The sequence below is a fragment of the Drosophila innubila genome (assembly GCF_004354385.1).
Source record: "Drosophila innubila isolate TH190305 chromosome 2L unlocalized genomic scaffold, UK_Dinn_1.0 4_B_2L, whole genome shotgun sequence".
NCBI classification, from domain to species: domain Eukaryota; kingdom Metazoa; phylum Arthropoda; class Insecta; order Diptera; family Drosophilidae; genus Drosophila; species Drosophila innubila.
The window spans coordinates 58882-80348 of NW_022995372.1; the positions used below are offsets into that span (position 1 = coordinate 58882).

The 21467-nt window shown below is 33.4% G+C and overlaps 2 protein-coding genes and 1 pseudogene across 2 annotated transcripts; 1 reads left to right on the forward strand and 2 right to left on the reverse strand.

The window, feature by feature from the left end:
- Positions 1-1023: 1023 nt before the first annotated feature.
- On the reverse strand, positions 1024-2544 carry LOC117780300 (atrophin-1-like). The gene is given in 3 exon segments (XM_034616763.1): positions 1024-2083; positions 2085-2199; positions 2202-2544. Coding segments are annotated over 3 exon segments (1011 nt in total). The 5' UTR covers positions 2326-2544; the 3' UTR covers positions 1024-1311.
- Positions 2525-2923, reverse strand: LOC117780301 (annotated as a pseudogene).
- A 10902-nt stretch (positions 2924-13825) lies between these two features.
- LOC117780803 lies at positions 13826-20511 on the forward strand. Its single transcript, XM_034617464.1, has 5 exons — positions 13826-14193; positions 14308-14369; positions 15292-15454; positions 15739-15971; positions 19459-20511. The coding sequence occupies exons 1-5, from the start codon at positions 14174-14176 to the stop codon at positions 20211-20213; spliced, it is 1233 nt and encodes a 410-aa protein (XP_034473355.1). The 5' UTR covers positions 13826-14173; the 3' UTR covers positions 20214-20511.
- The last annotated feature ends 956 nt before the right edge of the window (positions 20512-21467 follow it).

Sequence of the window (21467 nt, forward strand, 5' to 3'; positions counted from 1 at the left end):
TTGCTTTGTATCTTGAAAATAATACTAGAAGAAAACTTTGAACATCCTAACAATAAGTTGGATCGATTTTATGATATGCGTGAACTAAGCTAGACTATTGATTTTGAATATTGAAACTTGAAATAGGGTTTCCATCAGATTATTTGCTTTTTGTTTTGTTTTGCATTACATAAGGTTATATTAATAATGTAAAGTATGTAATTTGTGTATCCAATGTACCCATAAAATGGGTCAAAAGGGTATAATAAAGTTGTGTAAATGTATTATTAACAGGCAGAGGGAGGCAGCTCCGATCCTATAAATTATATATATATATATATATATCAGCATCAGACATCTGTTCAGATCTATTCATTTTCATTACTTTTTGTGTCATCTAATATATTATTAAGATATTGCATAAATAATTTGTATTCTTTTCATCGTTGTTGTTTTTCATACATATATATATATATTGCTAAGATCCGATCTATATCCTCAGAAGCACCTATGCATTTGGGGTAAGAATAGTATGTACGAGTATGTACTATATAATGTATACTTTGAGTCTATTGAGGATAATTGGACTAACGATAAAGTTGATTATTTTCTTCTTCTTTTTTTTTTGAGTTACACTATTATTTTTTGATTTAGTCTTCAAAGCTGGACAGAGAAACAATCGGACGTGATGAACATCATAATTTTCAAAAAGATTTTGGAAATATCAATATTAAAGTTATATAAGTTATAAACATTAGAGTTAGGATTATATATAGGACTTAAAAGACGTCCGAATGTCCCTCTGATTTTGGGATTAATAGCTTTGTTCCTTACATACGAGCTACGAACAATGAGCGAACCGTGTTTTTTTGTTTTTTTTTCTCATTATAAAGTGCAACAAAATAATGTATGATTATGGATATCATTTATTGAATGGAGTCTTCAATAATTTAACTAATTTTTTAATCAGAATCATCATCATTATCAATGAAATATCGAAATTTCGATATGTTAATGTACCTATTTCATTTTTTAAGATAAATGTTTGTTTTTTTCATAGCATTCGATTCTTAAATATGTAAAAATCTAGAACGAAATATGGAACAAATGGCAAGCTTGGATGTCTATGATGTCTACAATGTATGTATGTATTTAGGTTTTGGGAGGCGGTTGGAGGTGGGGCGTGGCCATTAACGCCATCAACTGCCGCATTGTAAATTGACTTTTGCATAAATGTGCAATTGACATTTGTGAAATGTGTGTGTTTCCCATTTGCAGTTGTTCTTGGATAAACTATACTTGGTTGTATAATTAATCCAAGAACGGGTTTTGTCATACGTTCCTTTGGTGATGCGGATGCAGCTGTTGTTGTTGTTGGGTGACACTGCTGATGCTGTGATTGCTGCTGCTGCTGCTTGCACCGCCGCTGGGTCTTGTGGGTGGAGGAGGCGGTGGTGCATGTCGCATGCGTTGTTGCAAGATGCGCGGCAGCTGCGGATGCGCCTTGTGCTGAGCCGGCGGCGCTGGTGGCGCTTCAGAACGATGATGATGGTGATGTTGATGATAATGTGGCAGCTGCTGTTGTTGTTGCTGTTGCTGCTGTTGTTGCTGGTGATGATGATGTTTGCCCATGGAGGAGGCTGCCGACGAGGATCCCGATGCACCCGATGTGGAGCTGGTCGAGGCATGCGATGTGGTTGAGCCGGTGGCCAATTTCGTGGGCAATCCCACGCTGACCGCTGGCGATGCCAATGATGCCGCCATTGTCATGGCAGCCGGCGGTGCATGGAGCTTGGGCAGCGCAACTGGCGCATAGGTGCCATCATCCTCGTCGGAGGACAGTGAGTTGGCATCGGAGGGCGTGCGGGAACGCGATGGCGGCGACAGAGCCTCCTGCTCCTGCAGGAATACACGGAATCCCTGTATCGATTCGTTCAGTGCCCACAATTGCGATAGCAGCGACAAATCCAGCTGACGCAGTCCGTACATTTCACGGCGTAATATCGCCAGCTGGTTGTCAATTGTGCTGGACGCGTTGTTTGTGTTTGTAGGCGTGGCCGTGCTGCCGCTGGCGCTGTGCGTCGACGAGGCACGACTGTGCACGCTCGCGATCGCTGAGGGACTCCTGTGTGGACGACAGACTGCCATGTCGTCCATGGCCATTGTAGTTGCGATTGCGTGCCGCCGACGAGGTGGATGGTCCCAGATACAGATCCCCGTGGCGGCCGTTAAGGCGCCCACCGACGCAGCTGGCGAGGATGTGTGCGAGCGCACATGTCCATGACTGTGACTGTGACCGGGTGTGACCATGTGCATGTGCATGTCCATGACCTTGACCTTGAACATGTCCAATTGCAGTGGCAGCCGCTGCACTCAGACTTTTTGGCAGTGGTGGCAAACCAGCTAACGAATTTTGCTGCCTTTGAGGTTGCTCCGAATTATCCATCATAATTGTTAAAGAAATCTGCAGCTGCTTCAATTAATTAATATGTATATTTGTTGTTGTTCTGCTCGTTGTTTTTGTATTTATATCTTTTGTTTTGCTTTTGCTTTTGTATCTGTATTTGTTGTGTGTGGCTCTTTTAGTGTATATTGAATTTCCAACTTTGGCGGCACATTGGACACTGTTTGTTCAACTGTTGCAAGTTCAGCCACTTGACAGCAGTGCATGTGGAAGCAGTGGAGCAACCCCCACAGTGGGCAATCGTCGCCGGGCAGCGCACACTGGGACAGGTGCTCTCGAAGGACATGCGACAGATGCCACAGTTCTCGTCATTCGCTATCCAACGCCAAGATGCAACTCCCGTCCATGACTTGATTGTTACTTTCATTTTGTTACGCACATTTGCTGATCAATTATTTGACAAATTCACTGTCTCTATAACTCTATAAATAACTAACAATTTCAACAATTTCAATCAATCGCTAAATCAAGTATTGCCTTCGCTTTTTCTTTTCTTCTCCTACTACCTGAAAATAGGTCGAGCTGTGACTCGATTCGATTTTCATCGATTCTATCGATTGACATTATTTTTTTGTGTAAATCGACTGCGTCTTAAGAAAATCGATTTGTTTTAACAAAAAATCAATATCTGCCAACGGCGCGCTATTAAAAATTTTAGTTTGTTAGCAATTGTTTGGCTAAAATTACAATTTAATGAAAATTTTTAGTTTGAAATTACACAAAATAAAGGTGCATTTTTTTTATGAATGCTGATTGTTTGTTGAGCTTTAGGTAGAAGTTGTGTAACTAAGTTTAATTTTATGAAATCCTAAGACTTCACAAAGTTCTAAAAAAAATGCTGCAAAAATGTTCTAAGTTCTATCTTTATAATTATAGAAAATGCAGATCATCATCATTATCAATGAAATATTAAAGAGAAGAATTCGGCTAACGAAAAATTCCCTAGTGTTATATTTGTTATAAAGCTAGAAGCTTTATAATTATAAAAAATGCAGATTTTTATACATTTTGGAAAATAAGACCGCGAGCGAAGCCTGCCAGCTCATTTTTTGTTGCGACATGACTATTACAACAAGTGGGCAGCATTGCTACTACATTTGTAAATCAGCTGTGCCGTCTCGGTCTCGGCCGCTGAGTTTTTAAACGCAATGTTTTTTTGAATCGCAAATGCAGCAATTTTTTCTAAAATGTTGGCAGCACTGATTGTTAGCTTCGTGAATGTGTATGTAAAAAATGGATTAAATTTGTGAATTAAAATTGCGCGCGTTTTTTATTGTGTGAGAAATGTTACTTAACAGCTGTTGTGCCCAAAATGGCACTGTTATTTCGATTGATAAGATTATATTGCGATTACTTTAATCGGTAACTGACCCTTATCGACTAACGATTTTTTCGATGAATTCATTTTGGATTTTAATTTATTTTTATTCAAATTCAACAAAATGTTATGACTCATAATAATAATGCAACTGTATTGCTTAATTTCAAAGCACACTGCTTTTTAAATTTATTAGAGATTTCAGGATAAATCCCTTATACCGCATTCCATCCTGTTTTTGGTGGTTATAGAGATCGTTGAACTTAGGGTTTTTTCTGTACTATTTTTGCACCAACCGTTTTTTTGTTTGTTTTGTTGTATGCGTCGTACTTATAAATATGAATGCATCTATAATATACGTATGTGAATATATAAATATGAACATTTATTACAGATCATACAAAATATAGTACATGAGAAAAATTAATTTTAGCTGTGTATCTTTAAGTTCATTATGAATGAAATTTAATTTAAATGTTTAATATAAAATAAAACTTTCGAAAATATATTGCATTATTACGTACATATATACTGTAAATTTTTAAATGTGAATTTTGCATTAATACCTTGTGTTAATTTTATTAATCTATTTTATTGCAATTATTTAATATTATTCATTTATTTAATCATATCTTAATATATGTTGTGTTTATAAAGAATTATTTGCTTTATTATTATCGTTATATATGAAGGATTACGAATTACGTAACACTTCCTTATGACATGTGCGCCTCAAATCATTTACCATCATTCATTGTCGATCAGCTCTCTTTTAAGCTCAATTCGGACCGTTGACGAGAAGTTGTTGACGTCGCCGCTGTGTCGCATTCAGTAAACCGACGAATGTTGAACTTGACAAACGTGCGCGCTGAGCTCTTGTCGTTTCCACCACGGTTTGTTGTGCTTTGTTTCGTACTTTGGTCTCGTTTACGGTTCTTCTTGTGTGAAAAAGTACGTGAAAAAGAGTAGTGAATTCTTTAATTAAAAGCAACAAACGTTGTCCAAATAGTGGTAATAAAAGCTTCATACTAAAAGCTACAAAGCGTTGAAAGCTCTGTTTGTTTGTGTGCAACAAGGAGCAGATGATAGATGAAAGCTTTAGCAAGGGATCATAGTGAAGTGAATCTAAAAAGTACCCCAAAACAGTGTACACATTTCCTTTTGTTTTGTGATATTGTTTCATGAATACAATGTGAAGTGAACGCCTTTAAAATGAAAACAAAACTCAACAAAAAAAAAACGGTGTTCAAGAACCTGTAATTGAAAACGCACTTGAACAAAACATCAACACATAAAAGCTACCATTCATATTTAGTACATATGTATATGTATATGTGTATGGATACATACACTGACCCTGAGATGTGCGTCTGTAGTAAATGGAAATTTGCAAGATGGTATTCTATCTCTTTCTCGCAGTTGCAGTTGAAGTTGCATTTGTTGTTGTTGTTGTCCCTAGCTTCCAAGAGAGCTGCGCATGCGCTAAAAACCGTTGTCATCGTATGTTCCTTTTTGCTAGGCAATTCTCTTTAAAGACACTCAGTTCCCGTTCCCGTTTTGGTAATTTCTGTGAGTTTCTCGAATTCTGCGAAATCTCTTTAAGTTGTGTGTGAATATAAACTTGCATACATAAACATACTCGAACATATGTATGTATGTATTATTGTATATGCATGTGTGTGAAATTAACTATAATTGCAAATCAAATGCGAATTCAATTTGAAATGTGCGATTTCATTGTCTGTGTGTGTGTGCTCTGTCATGTGCCGCGGCAATAAAAGCCGCTAATAACAACACACAAAATAAGCAAACAAACAAAAGTATGTGTACTTATTTTAAAGACGCGAGTGTATTTACATGCGTTAAGAGCACATAAGTTTATTTGGAACAATTTAAATTAACATTTACACAAACATGTAAAAATGTCAAGCGACTCTTTTGAAAAAGTTAAAAACAAGAATCTTCTTTTTTCTCTAAATTAAATGCTTAAAAAAAATACAATTAAAAACTTAAGATAAGCATTATTTAAGCTAAGTTATATATGCGATTTTATTTCTTGGCAAAATAATTACTTGACATACTGTAGAGCTGACTACACTCACTTATCTCTGTATTTAAAATCCTTTTGATGAAACTTGTCGAGCGATTTAACAAAAAACACACACAAAAAAAAAAACAATAATATTGCTTACGACATATCAAAAATGATCGAATGACTTTCAATATTGATAAGACTTAAGTCAATCGCTCAATGTCTGCGGTGTTAGCCTCAAAATGTACCTGCTATCTTTAGTGTGAGCATTGTATAAAGCGTACATAGTACATATATGAATTATAAGCTAAAACTCAATCGAGCAACTGATAAAATATTCGTTTTAATCATGATAATAAGAAATCTTACAAATAAAAACTTGTTACCAACACGAGAAGAATCCATGATTCAATCAGGCAATTGAGGAAGTTTTTAAACGTGATTTGCATTGAATGATTGCATTTAAATTTGTAGAATGACTCATTTTAATAAATTTCCCGTCATCCCTCGTAATTGATTTTGTATACAAAGAAGGCGGAACTCAGATCAAGAACATATAATTATTAATGGGAATATCTAGTACTTAGTACACAAAGTACAAGTACAATAGATACAGTTTATAATATGTATATAATGTCATGGGAAGCAGGATCTGTGTTCGTGTTAGTGTTCTACAGAATACCAAATGAATGCTAAAAATGATTTAATTTGATTCGAAACCTGTTGACGTTTCTAACTGGCAAATAAGCGTGTTGTTTCATTGCCTTCGTTGTCAATTACTTTATAAACAACTCTCGGGTTGATTGACGGTGCGTAGACTTATGTCAATGCAAACAAACATATATTTATATGTAGGCAGATGTAGACGTGAACGAGTTTAAGTACTTTACTCAGATTAAGTATCTAATACCTGTATTGTAGACATTTGCTTTTAAAGACAATTTTCTACCTGCTCTAATTTTACAAGTAGTTTCTTCAGCTAAAAACTTATCAAAATTTTAAAATTTGCTTGAAAATACATGTACATACAAACATATACATTCTTGCTACACATATATTTTATATATTCCAAGCCCAAATCTATATAAAATTAAAAATTTCATTTGAAAGATATAAATTACAACAATTCTTTCATATTTTTGTAAAATTATAAGCCCGCATTAACCGTATTAATACGAGTAGTTAAAGACGTGATTAAAATAGAATTTAAAAAAAAATCATGGCATAATTATCGATTAAGTATTATTTAAAAAAAACTTTAGAAATGGTGCCGTCTTTTATTTCTAAAAACATAATTTTATGAATATAAATAATTAAATAAAATGTAGGTCGAACCATTTAAAAACTAAAATACTTATATGTGTACATGCTAATATTTGACTTGTTCTAAATATAAGATATGCTTACATATGTAGATAAATGGATTATGGATATTGATCATTACGTATCTAATGCAATGAATCACATTTCCTATTTGAACGATCAGTTCAATGTAACTAGATATAAATAGATGAACTTATAGCTAAACGATTTCCATTAAAAGGAATAGATAGGTTTAATTTTAATTGAACTGAGTAAGAGAAATGCATAGTCAACGTCCAAAAATTTCTTTCTTTCTGAAATTGTTTATATAATCAATTTGAAATTTCCATGCATTATTAGCATGCCTTTTTGAAGTTGTTCAATAAATGTTGACATTTTCAATTAAACAGATTATAGCTTTATTTGTATTAACGTGTTTGGCTTTACTTTTTTTATCCGCACTTGTACAGATAATTGCAATAAAGTTGAGACCAACTTTATTTATTTTGCCTTTACAAATTGATTTAAGGTGCGACATAAATACAAGTACAATATAAAAACAAAATACCAGTGTTAATTAATTCGTTCACACATCGTACGACAACTTCAATATTTGGCTCGCTCAATGGTTATGCACTTGTAAAATACGAATATAATACAATGCCGTATCTCACCTGAGCTTAACTACGCAGAGAATTTTCATTGAAGCATTCAGGCCACTTGGGAAGGTGTCAATAACCGTTTGCACGTTCGACATTCATGGCTTGTGTCTACAACTAAAACCCGACCCGACCAGACCCGACCAGACCAGCGTGCACTGTCCCCGTTTTTCGGCTTTGACAGTTAAAAATCAAGTGGATTTATTTTGTGCATGCAATCGAACGATCCAACGATCCAATGATCGAACGGTCGAGTTTCGCTCGTATTTGTTGCAGCTCGAATTTAGGCCTTATTTGCCTACAAGTGGCAATACTCTAAGCTAGATTGGTGCATTTGGCAGGTAAATGCATAGTGTATTTTATTATTTACACCTTTCTGGTTGTCATAATGATTTTTACTTTAGACAGGAAGCTTAAACACTTAGTAATATATGTAGGTAAATCTAAAATTTTTAAAATTCTTGGGTCATTCGAAGCGTAGTGTTATCCATGTTAAATGTACTTGGCATAAAAGAAATCTATAACGATGTTTAATGCGACATAAACATGTTTGTAAATTTTATAACCTGTACCTATGACTATGAATGGTTTTATAGGGAGTTATCATTCAGTTTTTTATACTTTCCGGCTAATACTTGTTCAAAAACTTTAGACTGTCTTAACTTTGCCAAAACTTTACCGATTTTCATGCGAAATACCATTTTAACCATTATTTGGCCTCTTAATTGATTCTGCATCAAAACTTTAATAACTTAAAAATTAAATTTTTTTTGTCATCACTGTCTGTTTTTTCCGTAGTTTTCCATACTTTCTCCTTGACACTTTTTCAAGAACTTCAAACTGCCATAACTTTGCCAAAACTTTACCGATTTTCATGCGGAATACCATATTGATCATTATTTGGCCTCTTAATTGATTCTGCATCAAAATTTTAGTAACTTAAAAAATTACATTTTTTGGTCATCACTGTCTGATTTTTGCGTACTTTTCTATACTTCCCCGTGACACTTTTTCAAGAACTTCAAATTGCCATAACTTGGCCAAAACTTTACCGATTTTCATGCGGAATACAATTTTGATCAATATTTGGCCTCTAAATTGATTCTGCATCAACATTTTAGTAACCTTAAAAATTTAGTTTTTTTGTCATCACTGTCTGATTTTCCGTAGTTTACCATACTTGACACTTTTCAAAGACTTCAAACTGTCATTACTTTGCCAAAACTACCGATATTCTTGCGGAATTTCATTTTATCATTATAAAAATAATTTTTTCCATTATTGTCCATTTTTTCTGTTTTCCGCTTGATGATTTTTCTAAAATTTCAAACTGTTATTACTTTGTCAAATCTTAGCCGATTTTCTTGCAGAAAAGATAAGATAAGAAGCCATGTAATGTTTTTCATAGTTTTTTTTTACTGGGTATATTCTAGTTGATCACTGTTTTTTTTGCATTTCAATCAGTCTACACGCGCTGCGATCTGTATTGAAGTTATTAATTAGTAAGTTGGCTGTAATGGAGCATTCAAATATTTTTCAGTCATGAATTGTTGCTCGAGTTTTGCTATTGTTTAACTTGTTAGCGTTCATGCGATTGGTTGGGCACAAAACAAATACTTATAGCGATAATATATGTTCCTTCATATGGACAGCAAACAATTGATTACGGAAAGCCATGAGTCATCGTTATTTTTTGACAAGAATATGCATTTCTATTATTTGCTCTGTAGTATTTTAAAAGGTTATGTTAGTATTTAAATTTCTTTTTTAATGTGGGCTAATTGGGGAACATAATTGAAAAAGCCAAGACCGAGAAAATTTATTAGCTGGTTTGATGGAAAATTTCTTTTGAAAAGGAAATAAACAAATGTCACATAACGAAAATCTTAGAGGTATACCAATAATATGATTTTTAAATAAAAATTTAAAATTGATTTGTTTCTTGTTCCACTATTATTTAATTTAATTTTTTTTTATAATTCTTAGTCAAAAATTTAATGACCTCTACCCATATCCTTAACTCTAAAATCAAATCTGAATATGTTCATTTGAATTAAGTATCTGTCTGCTTTTGAAGCCCGCGAGTCCATCTTATTTACATTCAAATCACATTCGACACTTGAATATCCATTCATTTCAGCTATATATAGAGACAGATGCAATAGTGTCTAGAAATACGTACTTCCATGACCTTAGGTTCATATATAAAATAGATAAATGTATGTAAAAGCTTTGCTGTTAAAAGTAATTTTACGGTAAGAGATTCTAGATTAGTTTTATACGACTCTCATTTAAGTTTTTTATTATGATTGTTGCAAAACTTGTTTTTCATCAACTACAGATACATACATTTGTAAATATACCAAGTATAAATTCTAAATTATCAATTATATAAGTGAAATTTCTCATTACCAGACAATCAAATATAATAGAATACACAAATCTCATCATCTTCCCTTTTCAATGAGAGAATAAAAGATTGTTTATAATTTAAATTTTATGTAAAACTATGTACTTATTTTGAGTATGGATAAATATATATACAATGAGTGTGGTTCGAGTATTCATACAATCCACAGCATCGCGTGATTCGGTCGAGTGGTTGTATGTTATGTACGAGTGGATCGTGATCGTTGTTATTTATTTTGTTGATGTCTCGGCTTTTTTTTTTTTTTTTTTAGGATTTCTGTGTTGTTTTGTATGCGCGGAAGTTATTTTCAAAACTTGCTTTCGTTTCTCTTGCGATTTTTTTGGTTGACTCTTCAATTTCTGTTAACGAAGCTGCAAAATGACAGTTCAAAGGTAAAAGCCGCATTTTAAATGTCGATTCGGATGGAAATTTTATTCCGTCTGTGAATTATGACTGACGTCGAATGATTGCTGATCTTGGTCATGTGAATCATATCTGATCTGTAATTAAAAAATTATTATTCTTTTCATTAAAATTACAATCTTTGTGACTTTTTTTTTTTAAATAAGTATAGATTAGGTGAATTTATGAAACAATTCAATTGAAAGAAATCAAATTTCAGGGTAGATAGAGAAATAATTATTGAATCTCTTTTCCAATTAATAGACTTAAAGTGATTTACAAATTTAAAATGTTAAAGCTTCTTTCATTATCGTAATGTTGACAAGTGAATGAAGTTATTGGTTATACAAAACATTTTGTTTGCTGCTCGCTGTTATATAACGTTAAATCGCTTTAATAAATGCAGTGCATGAACATGCGTGTAAACGACATTACGAGTTCAACATCTCCAGTGACTACAAATGTGAATACTATTTGTATTCGTTTTCGTATTCGAGCAACAGCAACAAATAGTTGTACAATAAAAAAGAGAAGAAAAAAACTGACTGACATTCAATTACTGCGCATTTGACGTAGCATTCGCCGATTCGAATATCAATTTCAATTTCGATGGCATTTAATGAGTATTGAAAGCTTTTCAATTTGGGGACTTTATTGTGAGTTGTGTTGAATATGGGTAGAGTTTGCGAGGCTTACTTACTTGTGATTTTGATTTTGTTGCATGATTTCAATTAGTGATCTTTTGAATTGGATGCCATTTGTAAATACTCTTCGTTAACTTGTTAATGGCTGTTAATGTACTTGGGCTTTTCGGCTTTTTCGACACTCGGCTGAGCTTTGAACTGTAACTCGTTTATTTATTGAGAAGCTAAGAAATAAACCCGTTTTTTGGATCATTAAGTTAGTATGAAAAGAGATGATGTATTAATATGTTGTGATTCAATGTTCAAACATTTGTACTTCTTCCACTCCGTGGTTAATTCACACCTAGTGTGGACTTACAACTCGGAAAGTATTCACAAGAGACTCTTCATATCTCTACAGTCGGAGATTACGTTATTTTAGTTGTTTAGATACTCGTTTCCAAGACTCAAGAGGTTTCCTGTGTTGACAAAGCCTTAATTTTTTTTTATTATTGTTTTATTGACTTGAAATGTCTGACGTTTTATGGATGCTTTTCGCTGATTATCTTTTTTTAATCAAAACTTAATTAGATTCATGCGAACTGCATTAGGAAGAGTTATTTATCTGTATACCTGAACATATATACATATTTATATACAAAGCTATTCTATAATTTTTGTTTAATAACAGATGTCCAAATGTCACATGCTTTTTTCAATTATTATATTTATCTATAGCTCCTATCTATTGTATTTAAACGCTCCACTCATTAAAATTCAATTTGCTTATCAAACAAATTATTGATAAGCAATGCGATAAGAATTGTCATTACTAGAAAAAGTTTAAGGAATTAAGTTTGCTGCATAAGTTTTTGCATTAACTGCATTGTTGAATCAATAAAGTAATTGTTTGCTTAAGTGAAATTTAAAGGTTTTTTTAATAAGGCTTATTTTGGACTGTTCGGCACAATTTTAGTTATAATTTAAGGTGATCCACTCTTAATGGGCACAGGTTATAAAATAAAGTATTTTTAATTCTTATCATTTTTATATTTATTTTAAGTCAACTAAGAGCCGTTGACATAAAATTAGCATCAGACAAAAAAAATTCCCAAATTTTAAAATGTATATATTTTAAAAAGATTTTTTTATTTTCTTTTAAATAAATCTTAAAATATGTTACTAAAAAAAAAAAGACAAAATAAAACTTAATCAGGGTGCCACAGAAAACGAAATCAACTAAAATCCCTCAAATTTCCATATATTTTGGAAGACTTACGGTTGGTTTTGATTTCTGTGCCACCTTAATATCAAAACAATTACTTTATATACTGTATACCGATCAAACATACATATATATTTAAATAATATTAATAAAATATAGATATAAATTGTATACATGTATATAAGTATAACAATAATTTTTTTTTTAATTTCGTGAATTGAATCTCGCTGATTAATGTGTTAAGCCCATAACTGCCTAAAAGTATGTTTTATATTTTAAAGAGTCCCCTTTCCCATGCCAAATGATCGTTAAACCTGTGCTCGGAATATAGCCTGATTCGCAGACTCTTTGGCTCTTTGGTCGGGCTGCTTATCACTGAAAACGTTAAGTAAACCAAACGCTATCGCAGCAGAGGCTCGAGTATGTGTGTTATGCCCAAATACAGACACATTCAATGCGTGTGTTTGTATATGGTTAAGCTTAAAAAGTTTTTCTTACTGCAACAAAAACAGTGCATAGCAAAGCTTATGATTGACTGCTTGCACAGTAGTTCAGTAAATGAAATAGTGACTGTTATACGACAGTATTTTTATGGTATTTTATTTGACAGCTAAAGATTAATAAATCAGTATATACATTTATATATTGTTAATACATACAAATAAATATTAGAGATTAATACTTTGCTATTATTTAAACAACAAACTAAACTACTCAAACAATGGGAAAGGGCTCTAGACTAGCGATGTAAAAAATGCTTATTGTAATATAATTATTTAAATACATACATATGTATATTTTTATTTGACATTGTGACGGATATAAATACATATATATAAATATTACAAAAGTCAAATTGAGTTGCTTTACATCACCATAAAAAATTCAGCATTATTTAATGATAATAACTTTGTTATAATTGTCAATAAATTGGTAAATATTGCCACCTGTGCGTCACTGTGCAAAGCGGAATGGTCAGAGAGCAACTTTACGATTGCTTTTGCGCGCGTGAGCGCGACGGATAGAGAGAGAGAGCGATGAGTGTAGGCGCGTGTAAGATATCAAGTACTCTCTCTTACTCTCGCGCTCGCTTGCGTGCTCGATCAATCACACGATGAGTTGCTCTCTATAAACTAAGATTAACGATTCGGACTTGAACTTTTAAAGCTCGCATGAATTGAAGCTAGAGGCAGCAGAAGCAGCGAACGAAGCTTTCGCCTGTTGCAAACTCTGTTGAGCAAGTCAGACATACGCACACTAATACACACACACATACACACACTTGCGTACATATGCTCATATTACTCACAGGTGCGACATTTAAAAACTCCGCGCTCTTTCTTGCCTACACCCATAACAAAGGCGGGAGAGGGAGAGTGAGGGCGAGTGTGAGTGAGCCAGAGTGAGAGAGAGAGAACGTGAGAGAGTTGGCAATGCGCTATCTGTGAGATACTTTTGGGCCATACTATGTTACTTCAGTTGCCGATAAAACGTCAAACTGCTTCCACGCTGCGCTTTCACGCTCTGCGTCACGAATACAATAATAATAATAATAATAATATTCGAACGAGTCACTCGACAATACAAAACATTCCACAACAATACATAAATGTAATTTTCTTCGCTTCTTTCATGTCGCACATAATCAGCAACAGAGAAGTAAATAAATTCAACAAGGCGAAAACACTTTAAAAGACACGAGCTAAAAACTTTAGATACCGCTATATTTCAAAGCCTTGTTGAAAGGGGCCAGCAAAAAATGTGCCGCTGTTGTCAAAAGTAAGCAAACCGCCTCCCCCACCCCCTACCGTCTACCCCTTTCACCGCCCAACTTGTTTCTTATTTGAATTCGCTGCAAACTTCTCTTCCTTTCCCCCTCACACGTTTCTTTAGCTGCTTGGAAGATCTTTACTGGAATTGTTTTGAGGAACGTTTTTGCTACGATGAATCGATTGGTAAGTCTCAATTTAAATACATTTGTTGTTTCTTACTCTTCTCTTCTCTTCTTCATGTTTTTGTTGTTGCTGTTGTTGAACATTTGACGGTTAGCCGGTGCATGTTTACCTACGTGGTCATATGTACAATGCTCATACATATACATGGATGTACAGTGGGTCTCAGCTTATTTGACACGCTAAAATTCAATACTTAAAATAATTTTACATATTAACATTTTTCAATAACTGCATCTTTTAGTGGAAAGAAGCCATAAATAAAAGCAAAGTTTTGTTTAAAATGTACTGGGTCAAATGAGCTGAGAGACACTGTACGTATGAATTTGCAATTGTGTGAGTTAAATTATGCGACAGACGTAGTCAATGTAGATCTTGAACACACACACACACACATAGACACACACACGTGCGCCTTGGGGCAAACGTGATTGGCATTAAAAGAGTGTGTTTGCAAAATTAATAGAATGACAGTTAGTCAAAAAATTTTTGTAACAACGAAAACAAGTTCCGAAAATTGTTTCTAATTTTTCAAAAATGTTAAATCGACAATGGCTCTTAGTATTAAATTTTACATGCCCAAAAAGATCTCATTATTTAATTTAAAAAATCAAGAAAATTTGGTAAAATAATTACTTGACATACTGTCTATAGAAATCGTATAAAAATTTATAGCGAATTTTAATGGAATGTTGACTGAAAGGTGATTTGTGAGTTATCAAAATAAATGACAGATCACTTATGGATATTTCGAAAGAGAGAGAGAGAGAGAGAGCAAGATAGAGTGTGAAAGAGATGGGTATATGAAGTCAAGGATTTACAATCGATCAAGTTGTTGTTTCTGCGAACTAAGAGAGACAACTTGATAACTGGACTGAGACTGATAAATTTAACACACAGATTAATCGCTTTGTTCATTTCACAGCCAACTACAATGCCGATGACGATGAGGAATATCTGGCGGCCCAGAAGAATGGTACCATCATTGGACGGATTCAGCCGACGGCGGCAGACAACAACAATTTGTTGACAGTGCCACAGCCAATTTGTGATCAGCCCATGGGTCGCGGAAACTGTACTCCGATGAGGTGCTAATTGTGTGAACAAATAAATAATTGCTTAGATTGTCAGCTAGTCAATTGGTCATTTAGTCAGTTAGTCAGTTAGCTAGTTGGTAAAAACGATTGAATTTCGCACATCTTTTATTCAATTGCTTGTGCATCTGATCAATTGAGACAACAAATAATGCTCATTTTTATTTCTTGTGTTTGCCTTTGACATTTGCGCCGCCAATCGATAATTTAATTCAATTTGCAATTTTTTTAAAATGAATATGTAAACTTCATATTGTTTGTATTTGTTTTTATTTTAGTGCCAAGATACACGAAGAGGATTATCGACGTGTGACACAGACAAATGTACCGATGCTTGGGCCAGAGATATTGGCCGTGTTTGCCAATTCGCAGATCTTCCAGGATCATCAGCCGACCAAATTGAATCGCATCAGTACAAAGACATATTTGGCTGGCATCCATTCGCCCAACAAGGAGATGCCAACAACGCCGCGTCTCAGCGAACAGGAGCGTCTGCTGCGGCGTCTGGAAGGTAATGATCATCATGGTCATGGTCATCATAGTCACGCCCATATTGTGGCAATGGGGGGGGCAGTGGCAAGACGAGCGGTAGAGCACGCGCAGCAGCAGCATTGTCTCCGCCGGCGTGCCCAAGGTTAAATTCTATTTAAGTTAAATAGAGCCCAAGATGAATTCCAAAAAAAAACATCAAACAAAAAACAAACAAACGAAATTTCAATGGCTTTCTTTTTAGCAGTATTTGTGCCAAAGATACCTTTCCACACCACAAAACAAAACAACAAATAATGTGACTTAATATTATTAATTTAGCCCTAAGTGTTGTTGATAAACCACAACCAGTAAAGAGTGAGAGAAATAACAAAACAATCGTTAGCATTTAGTATTATTACAATACGTATTGTAAGCACTTAGCTACCTTTAAGTCTTATGTTTGTACATATTTCATCATGGACTTTGTTAGACCTTGTAATGTTTAATCATAGACATAGTAAACATATACATAAACATATACATATATATTTGATTTGAAATGAAATGGAAAACTCAAGACATAAATCGAAATCAAAATGAAAACTCATCGTATGCATTTTATAAACATTATTATAGAATTACCTGGGCCCTATAAGTAAACAAACCATTACAAACTGTAACAAAAAAACGAATACATAATTTTGACAGATCTCCCTGTAGTTTTTGTCAAATTTATTTTGTATAATTATTCACAGCAGAGTTTGTTAATTTTAAACCGCTGAACTCCCTTTATTTTAATACCCTTTTCAAGATATTTAAAATATGCAATATTTGTACAAGGAAATGAAATTGAATTAAATCCACTCAAGATTCAATTATCAATTTAAACACTCACGCAGGTAAAATCCATAAATATACCTGTTGCTGGGCGTTACGAATTTGCACTCTTTTATTCTTTATTTAGAAATACATTTGTCGTTTCTCCGATTTCCCTTCGCTTTTTAAGCAATCGCTTAAATGCTTAACACACCCACTGGATTTTTATCGCAAATACAAAGATAAAACAATTCGAGACGTTGTTGCTGGGATGCTTGACTTTGGAATTCCTAACACATGTTTGAGCCATTGAAACACGCTAGATGGCGCTAGTATTACTTTTTCCTATGTTTTCAATTTGAAAAACAGTTGCTGAATATCTTACTTATATAATAGTCGGTCGTTGTGATATTTTCAGTTGAGACAAAGAACTTTCTGAAGTACATGTCTACTTCAGCTTAAATTTATATCTTTAAAATTGTCAGAGTAATTTGATTTTTGATTTAACCCATAAGCAGGTGCCGTTTGTTGAGCTTTTTCTTATGGTGTTTAACAACTTCGATACTTATTAATGAATGTTTCTGAAATTTTTAGCTGAGAAAATGCGTTTTTTAAAGAATTTATTTATTTTACAAAAGCTTAAGCTTTAAACCTCTAGAGTAATGTGATAATTGAACTTTATGCGATTTCAAAATCAAAAATTTTGAAATTTGCATAGCGTATTTGCAAACAAGTCAACTGCTTAAGCTAAGTTGATTATAAGTACATATATTTTATAAAGTCAAAGATGCTTTTTTCTTACAAATCCAATACAAACACCCTTTCTTGCGCTATATAATTGAATACAGGGCATAAAATCAAAGTGAGATTGGCTTGTTATATTTTTATGATGAGCGAAAGCTGAGTATCAAATTGTTGGGATTCAGTGGCCAAATGAAGTGATAAATTGTTTTATGACTGCTAATCGATGATAACAATAATAAGTAGATCTTCAATAAATAGTATTGAGGTCAATAGCTACTCGAGAAAAGATATCCCTATTAGGAAGAATAAAGATCGATTGATGGCTTTTAAAGAATGTCGATCCTTCTGTTGTTTCCATACAGAAACGCGCACCACACGCAATAGATAATGTTAACTTGAGCGTAATCGTGCTATATATGCTTGCTACTATCGCGCGCCTCTGGACAAGTATGGAACGTAAATCAGTTTTTATTTTTGTTTGCTTCTCTGCTGATAAGCACCAATAATAAAATGTGTACGCTGATAAAATGACAGGAATTCTTTAAGTTTTTCTTCTTCTCACTCTTCTTATTCTTGTTGTTTCGCATTACCGTTATATACAGAAATACATATTTGTGTTAAACGATCATTTTATAGTCGGAGAAATATTTTTATCATATTGATTTTATAAATTTTGCACAGTGGATCGCATTGCAAATATTTTATTTGCAATGCAACCGGTTTTTATACCATTACCATAACTTAAACTGAAACTTGTTTCTCACCATTGGATACAGAATTAATAATTTTTACAATTTTAAAATTTAAAAAAAAATTATACAAGAAATATGTACGAATATTCACCCCAAATAAAATCAAAGATAGATATATATATATATATAATTTGTTTTCTGCAAATGGTCGTTTTGGATCATATAAATCGGTGTAAAAACAATATAAATACGCGTACTATAAGGTCTATATATTTTTGGAGAAATTTTAATCAAGCTTATGAAAATAAAATTATACGTATGCTTATATTATCATAAACACTTGGGAACTTTTGATGAAAGCTGAGCTTTTGTACGGAGAAATTTGTTTCATCACATTAAAAGTTCAGGACGTTCTATAAACATCCAGATATGTATCTGATATACGATAAATCTACGAAAAATAGCTTATAAGTATCACTGTTTTCTCTGATTTGAGACTCCCACTCAGATAATAATTTTAATAATCAAGAAAAGTAGAAGAAAAAAGCAGATCATTTAATTTTTCCGTTAACAAGATAATTAAAATCATTTCTGATAACAATTAAAATTTTAGAAATGGGAGGTAATTTCTCCATAACAAATTCTTAGTTTATTTATTTTTCCCCAACTAAAATAAAATACAACAAAAAAAATACCTGTAACATATACTTTATTGTGCTTGAATTATTAAAGTTCATGTATGTTAACACTTAATATCGCGATGTCTCTGCAGTGAAAAATATATATATATAAATACAAAGGGAAAACAACGAAACGTGATCGCAGTAATAAAACAATAAACAGATGCTTCTATAGAAATGATGAAAGTAAAGTGTTTTCCGGTAGCTTCAGAATACTAATATCATTTACAAAAATAAATAAAAGCTGATATCGAAATAAACACAAGCATTTATGAAGATTTAATAAATATTGTTTATACCTTTATGAGTATATATTAGAGGAGTAGCAAATTTAAGGGAATTATTTCTATTAGTTTATCTTAAATATAACATTTCGTGCAATAAGTAGACGTGTCTTTGATAATTTTCACCTTATTCTGACTAATGTGCAGGTTGTTGTTTCATTTCGATTTTTAACGCTTCTTTTATAAGGTCAAAAACTGGTTCAACTTATTGTAAATCGATGAAAATTCATAAATAGTTTAGTTTTAATTTGTTACTAAATTGAATAAAATATTAATATAATTAACACTTAAAAATCTATTCATTTTTACAGCTGGTCTTCAGGTCGATGCCACGGACTCTACAAAACCGGAAGTTGGAGTTGCTGTGCCGGAGAAGAGGATAACTTTCACCTTGGCTCCGTCGGACTCATCGCCGGAGGGAAGTCAGACATTGACGCCGAAGAAGTTTGAGTCGATTGTCGAGGAGGAGAAGGAAGAAGACAAGGATGAGGAGGTGATATTGCGACCACGTCTCATCGATCGCCATCCCCATCTGTTGCCCAATGTCGGCGGATTATCGGCAACATCGAAGCGCATTCTACGCTCGGCGAAGAGTGTGCCACATATGCATGTGAGAGATGCGTCCAGTGAGACAGATATATTTGCAATTACCGGCACAGGCAGTCAGATTAGCATGACACCGGAGGTGCCATCCATATCGTTCAGTAATCTGCCGAAGAACTACGAGGATACGCCGACCATTGAGAAGTATCGCGTCTCGCAGAGTCTCTATTCCATTCAGAATGCGAATGCGGCACGTGCCTCGCAGGATGATTACTCCATGCCACGTTATTTCCGACGCTCCAACATGCTGATGACCCAGAGCACTGAGATTCTGCCGGGCTCCACATCACTCGCCTCCATTTCCACGTCTGCCGCCTCCACGTCATCGTCCAAGGACGAACTGCGTCGTCCCGAGCAGGCGAAGAGTAAACGCCTCCAAATGCTGCGTGGCAATCTGCCTCCTCTTCTTATACACTCCGTATCCTTTAAGCGCAATCGAGATGAGAGCAAGCAGGTGGACTAGTTCACCGAATATCCAATACACTTCGTAATTCTAAACCACATTCGTGTATATTTCTTATTATATGTATGAATATTGTAAATGTTCAAGGGATTGTATCTTAATTTACCCATATGTATGTTCGTTAATATTTTTATTTGTATCTATTCAAAACGATATTTGTATTATATACTGTACTATTGTATTTACACAATTGATATTTGATATTACCCCTAAAGTTGTAGACACTTTAATGTTTCTACAACCTTTGACCTTATTGGTTTTTATACCGTTCCAATAAACTGATTTTATCTGAAATATTCCAAATTTTATTTCTTAAATCAAATATGCACCACAGTTTAATATTTATAAAAAAAAAAAAATATGATAAATTCAAAATGTTTTATAAATTCGCATTTTGAAAAGAAACTTGAGAATAATCATTTATTTAATTCGATCAAAAAACATACCTAACCTCTCGAAATATCTACACCTTGATTTCGTACCGGAAGCCTTTATAAAAATAATTGTTTGTTTCTAAAAAAAATGTATTTAAACTCAATATTTATAATTTCAATATAGATTGATTTATAAACTTTGGAAACATTATAATAATCCTAAATTAGACTTTTTAAAAAGTTTAGATTTTTTGATGCAAAAGAAAAACAATTCCGAATAAAAAATAATAAAAATATTAAGAGAGAGTTCAGTATGTTATATAAAATACCATATAAAACCTACTAGAAGAAAGATAGATTTTTATTGCGATTATAATGAGTATTAGGTACTTTCGTATATAGTCAACGCAGTGATTTTCATTCCAAGAATTATTTTTATTAACTCCAATTCATCATACACGTCACCAGATGAAAGGGAGCGAGAGAAAGATGGAGAGAGAGGCAGAGAAAATGCAGAGAGAGAGAGAGTCAAACCCGCCTATTGAGCTTTTATAATGAAATTGAATCAAATACTATAATTAAATCTGCATCGTAAGACTGTTCGTTGGGTTATTTATCGAAATCATACCGATTAGAAAAGTTGAACTGAAAGGAAGCAGACGCCAGTTTTATTATAATGTACAGAGAAATTTTTCTTATCTTGATAATAATTCAAATTTTTAACAGTTTACCAACAATATGGACTCAATCTGAAAGTAAGTTTCAATAGAAATTTTATTTTTTCAAAGTGATTAATTATTTCTCCTCAGATCCCACAATTGCCACGATGAGTATAAGTCACATCATTGGTATTCCCGATAAATTTTATGCCCAGCCCCTG

Coding starts and splice junctions, on each gene's coding strand:
- LOC117780803 (XM_034617464.1), top strand. CDS start 14,174: ATGTGCCGCTGTTGTCAAAA. Junction 14,194..14,307: donor ATGTGCCGCTGTTGTCAAAA/GTAAGCAAACCG, acceptor ACGTTTCTTTAG/CTGCTTGGAAGATCTTTACT. Junction 15,455..15,738: donor GGAAACTGTACTCCGATGAG/GTGCTAATTGTG, acceptor TTTTTATTTTAG/TGCCAAGATACACGAAGAGG.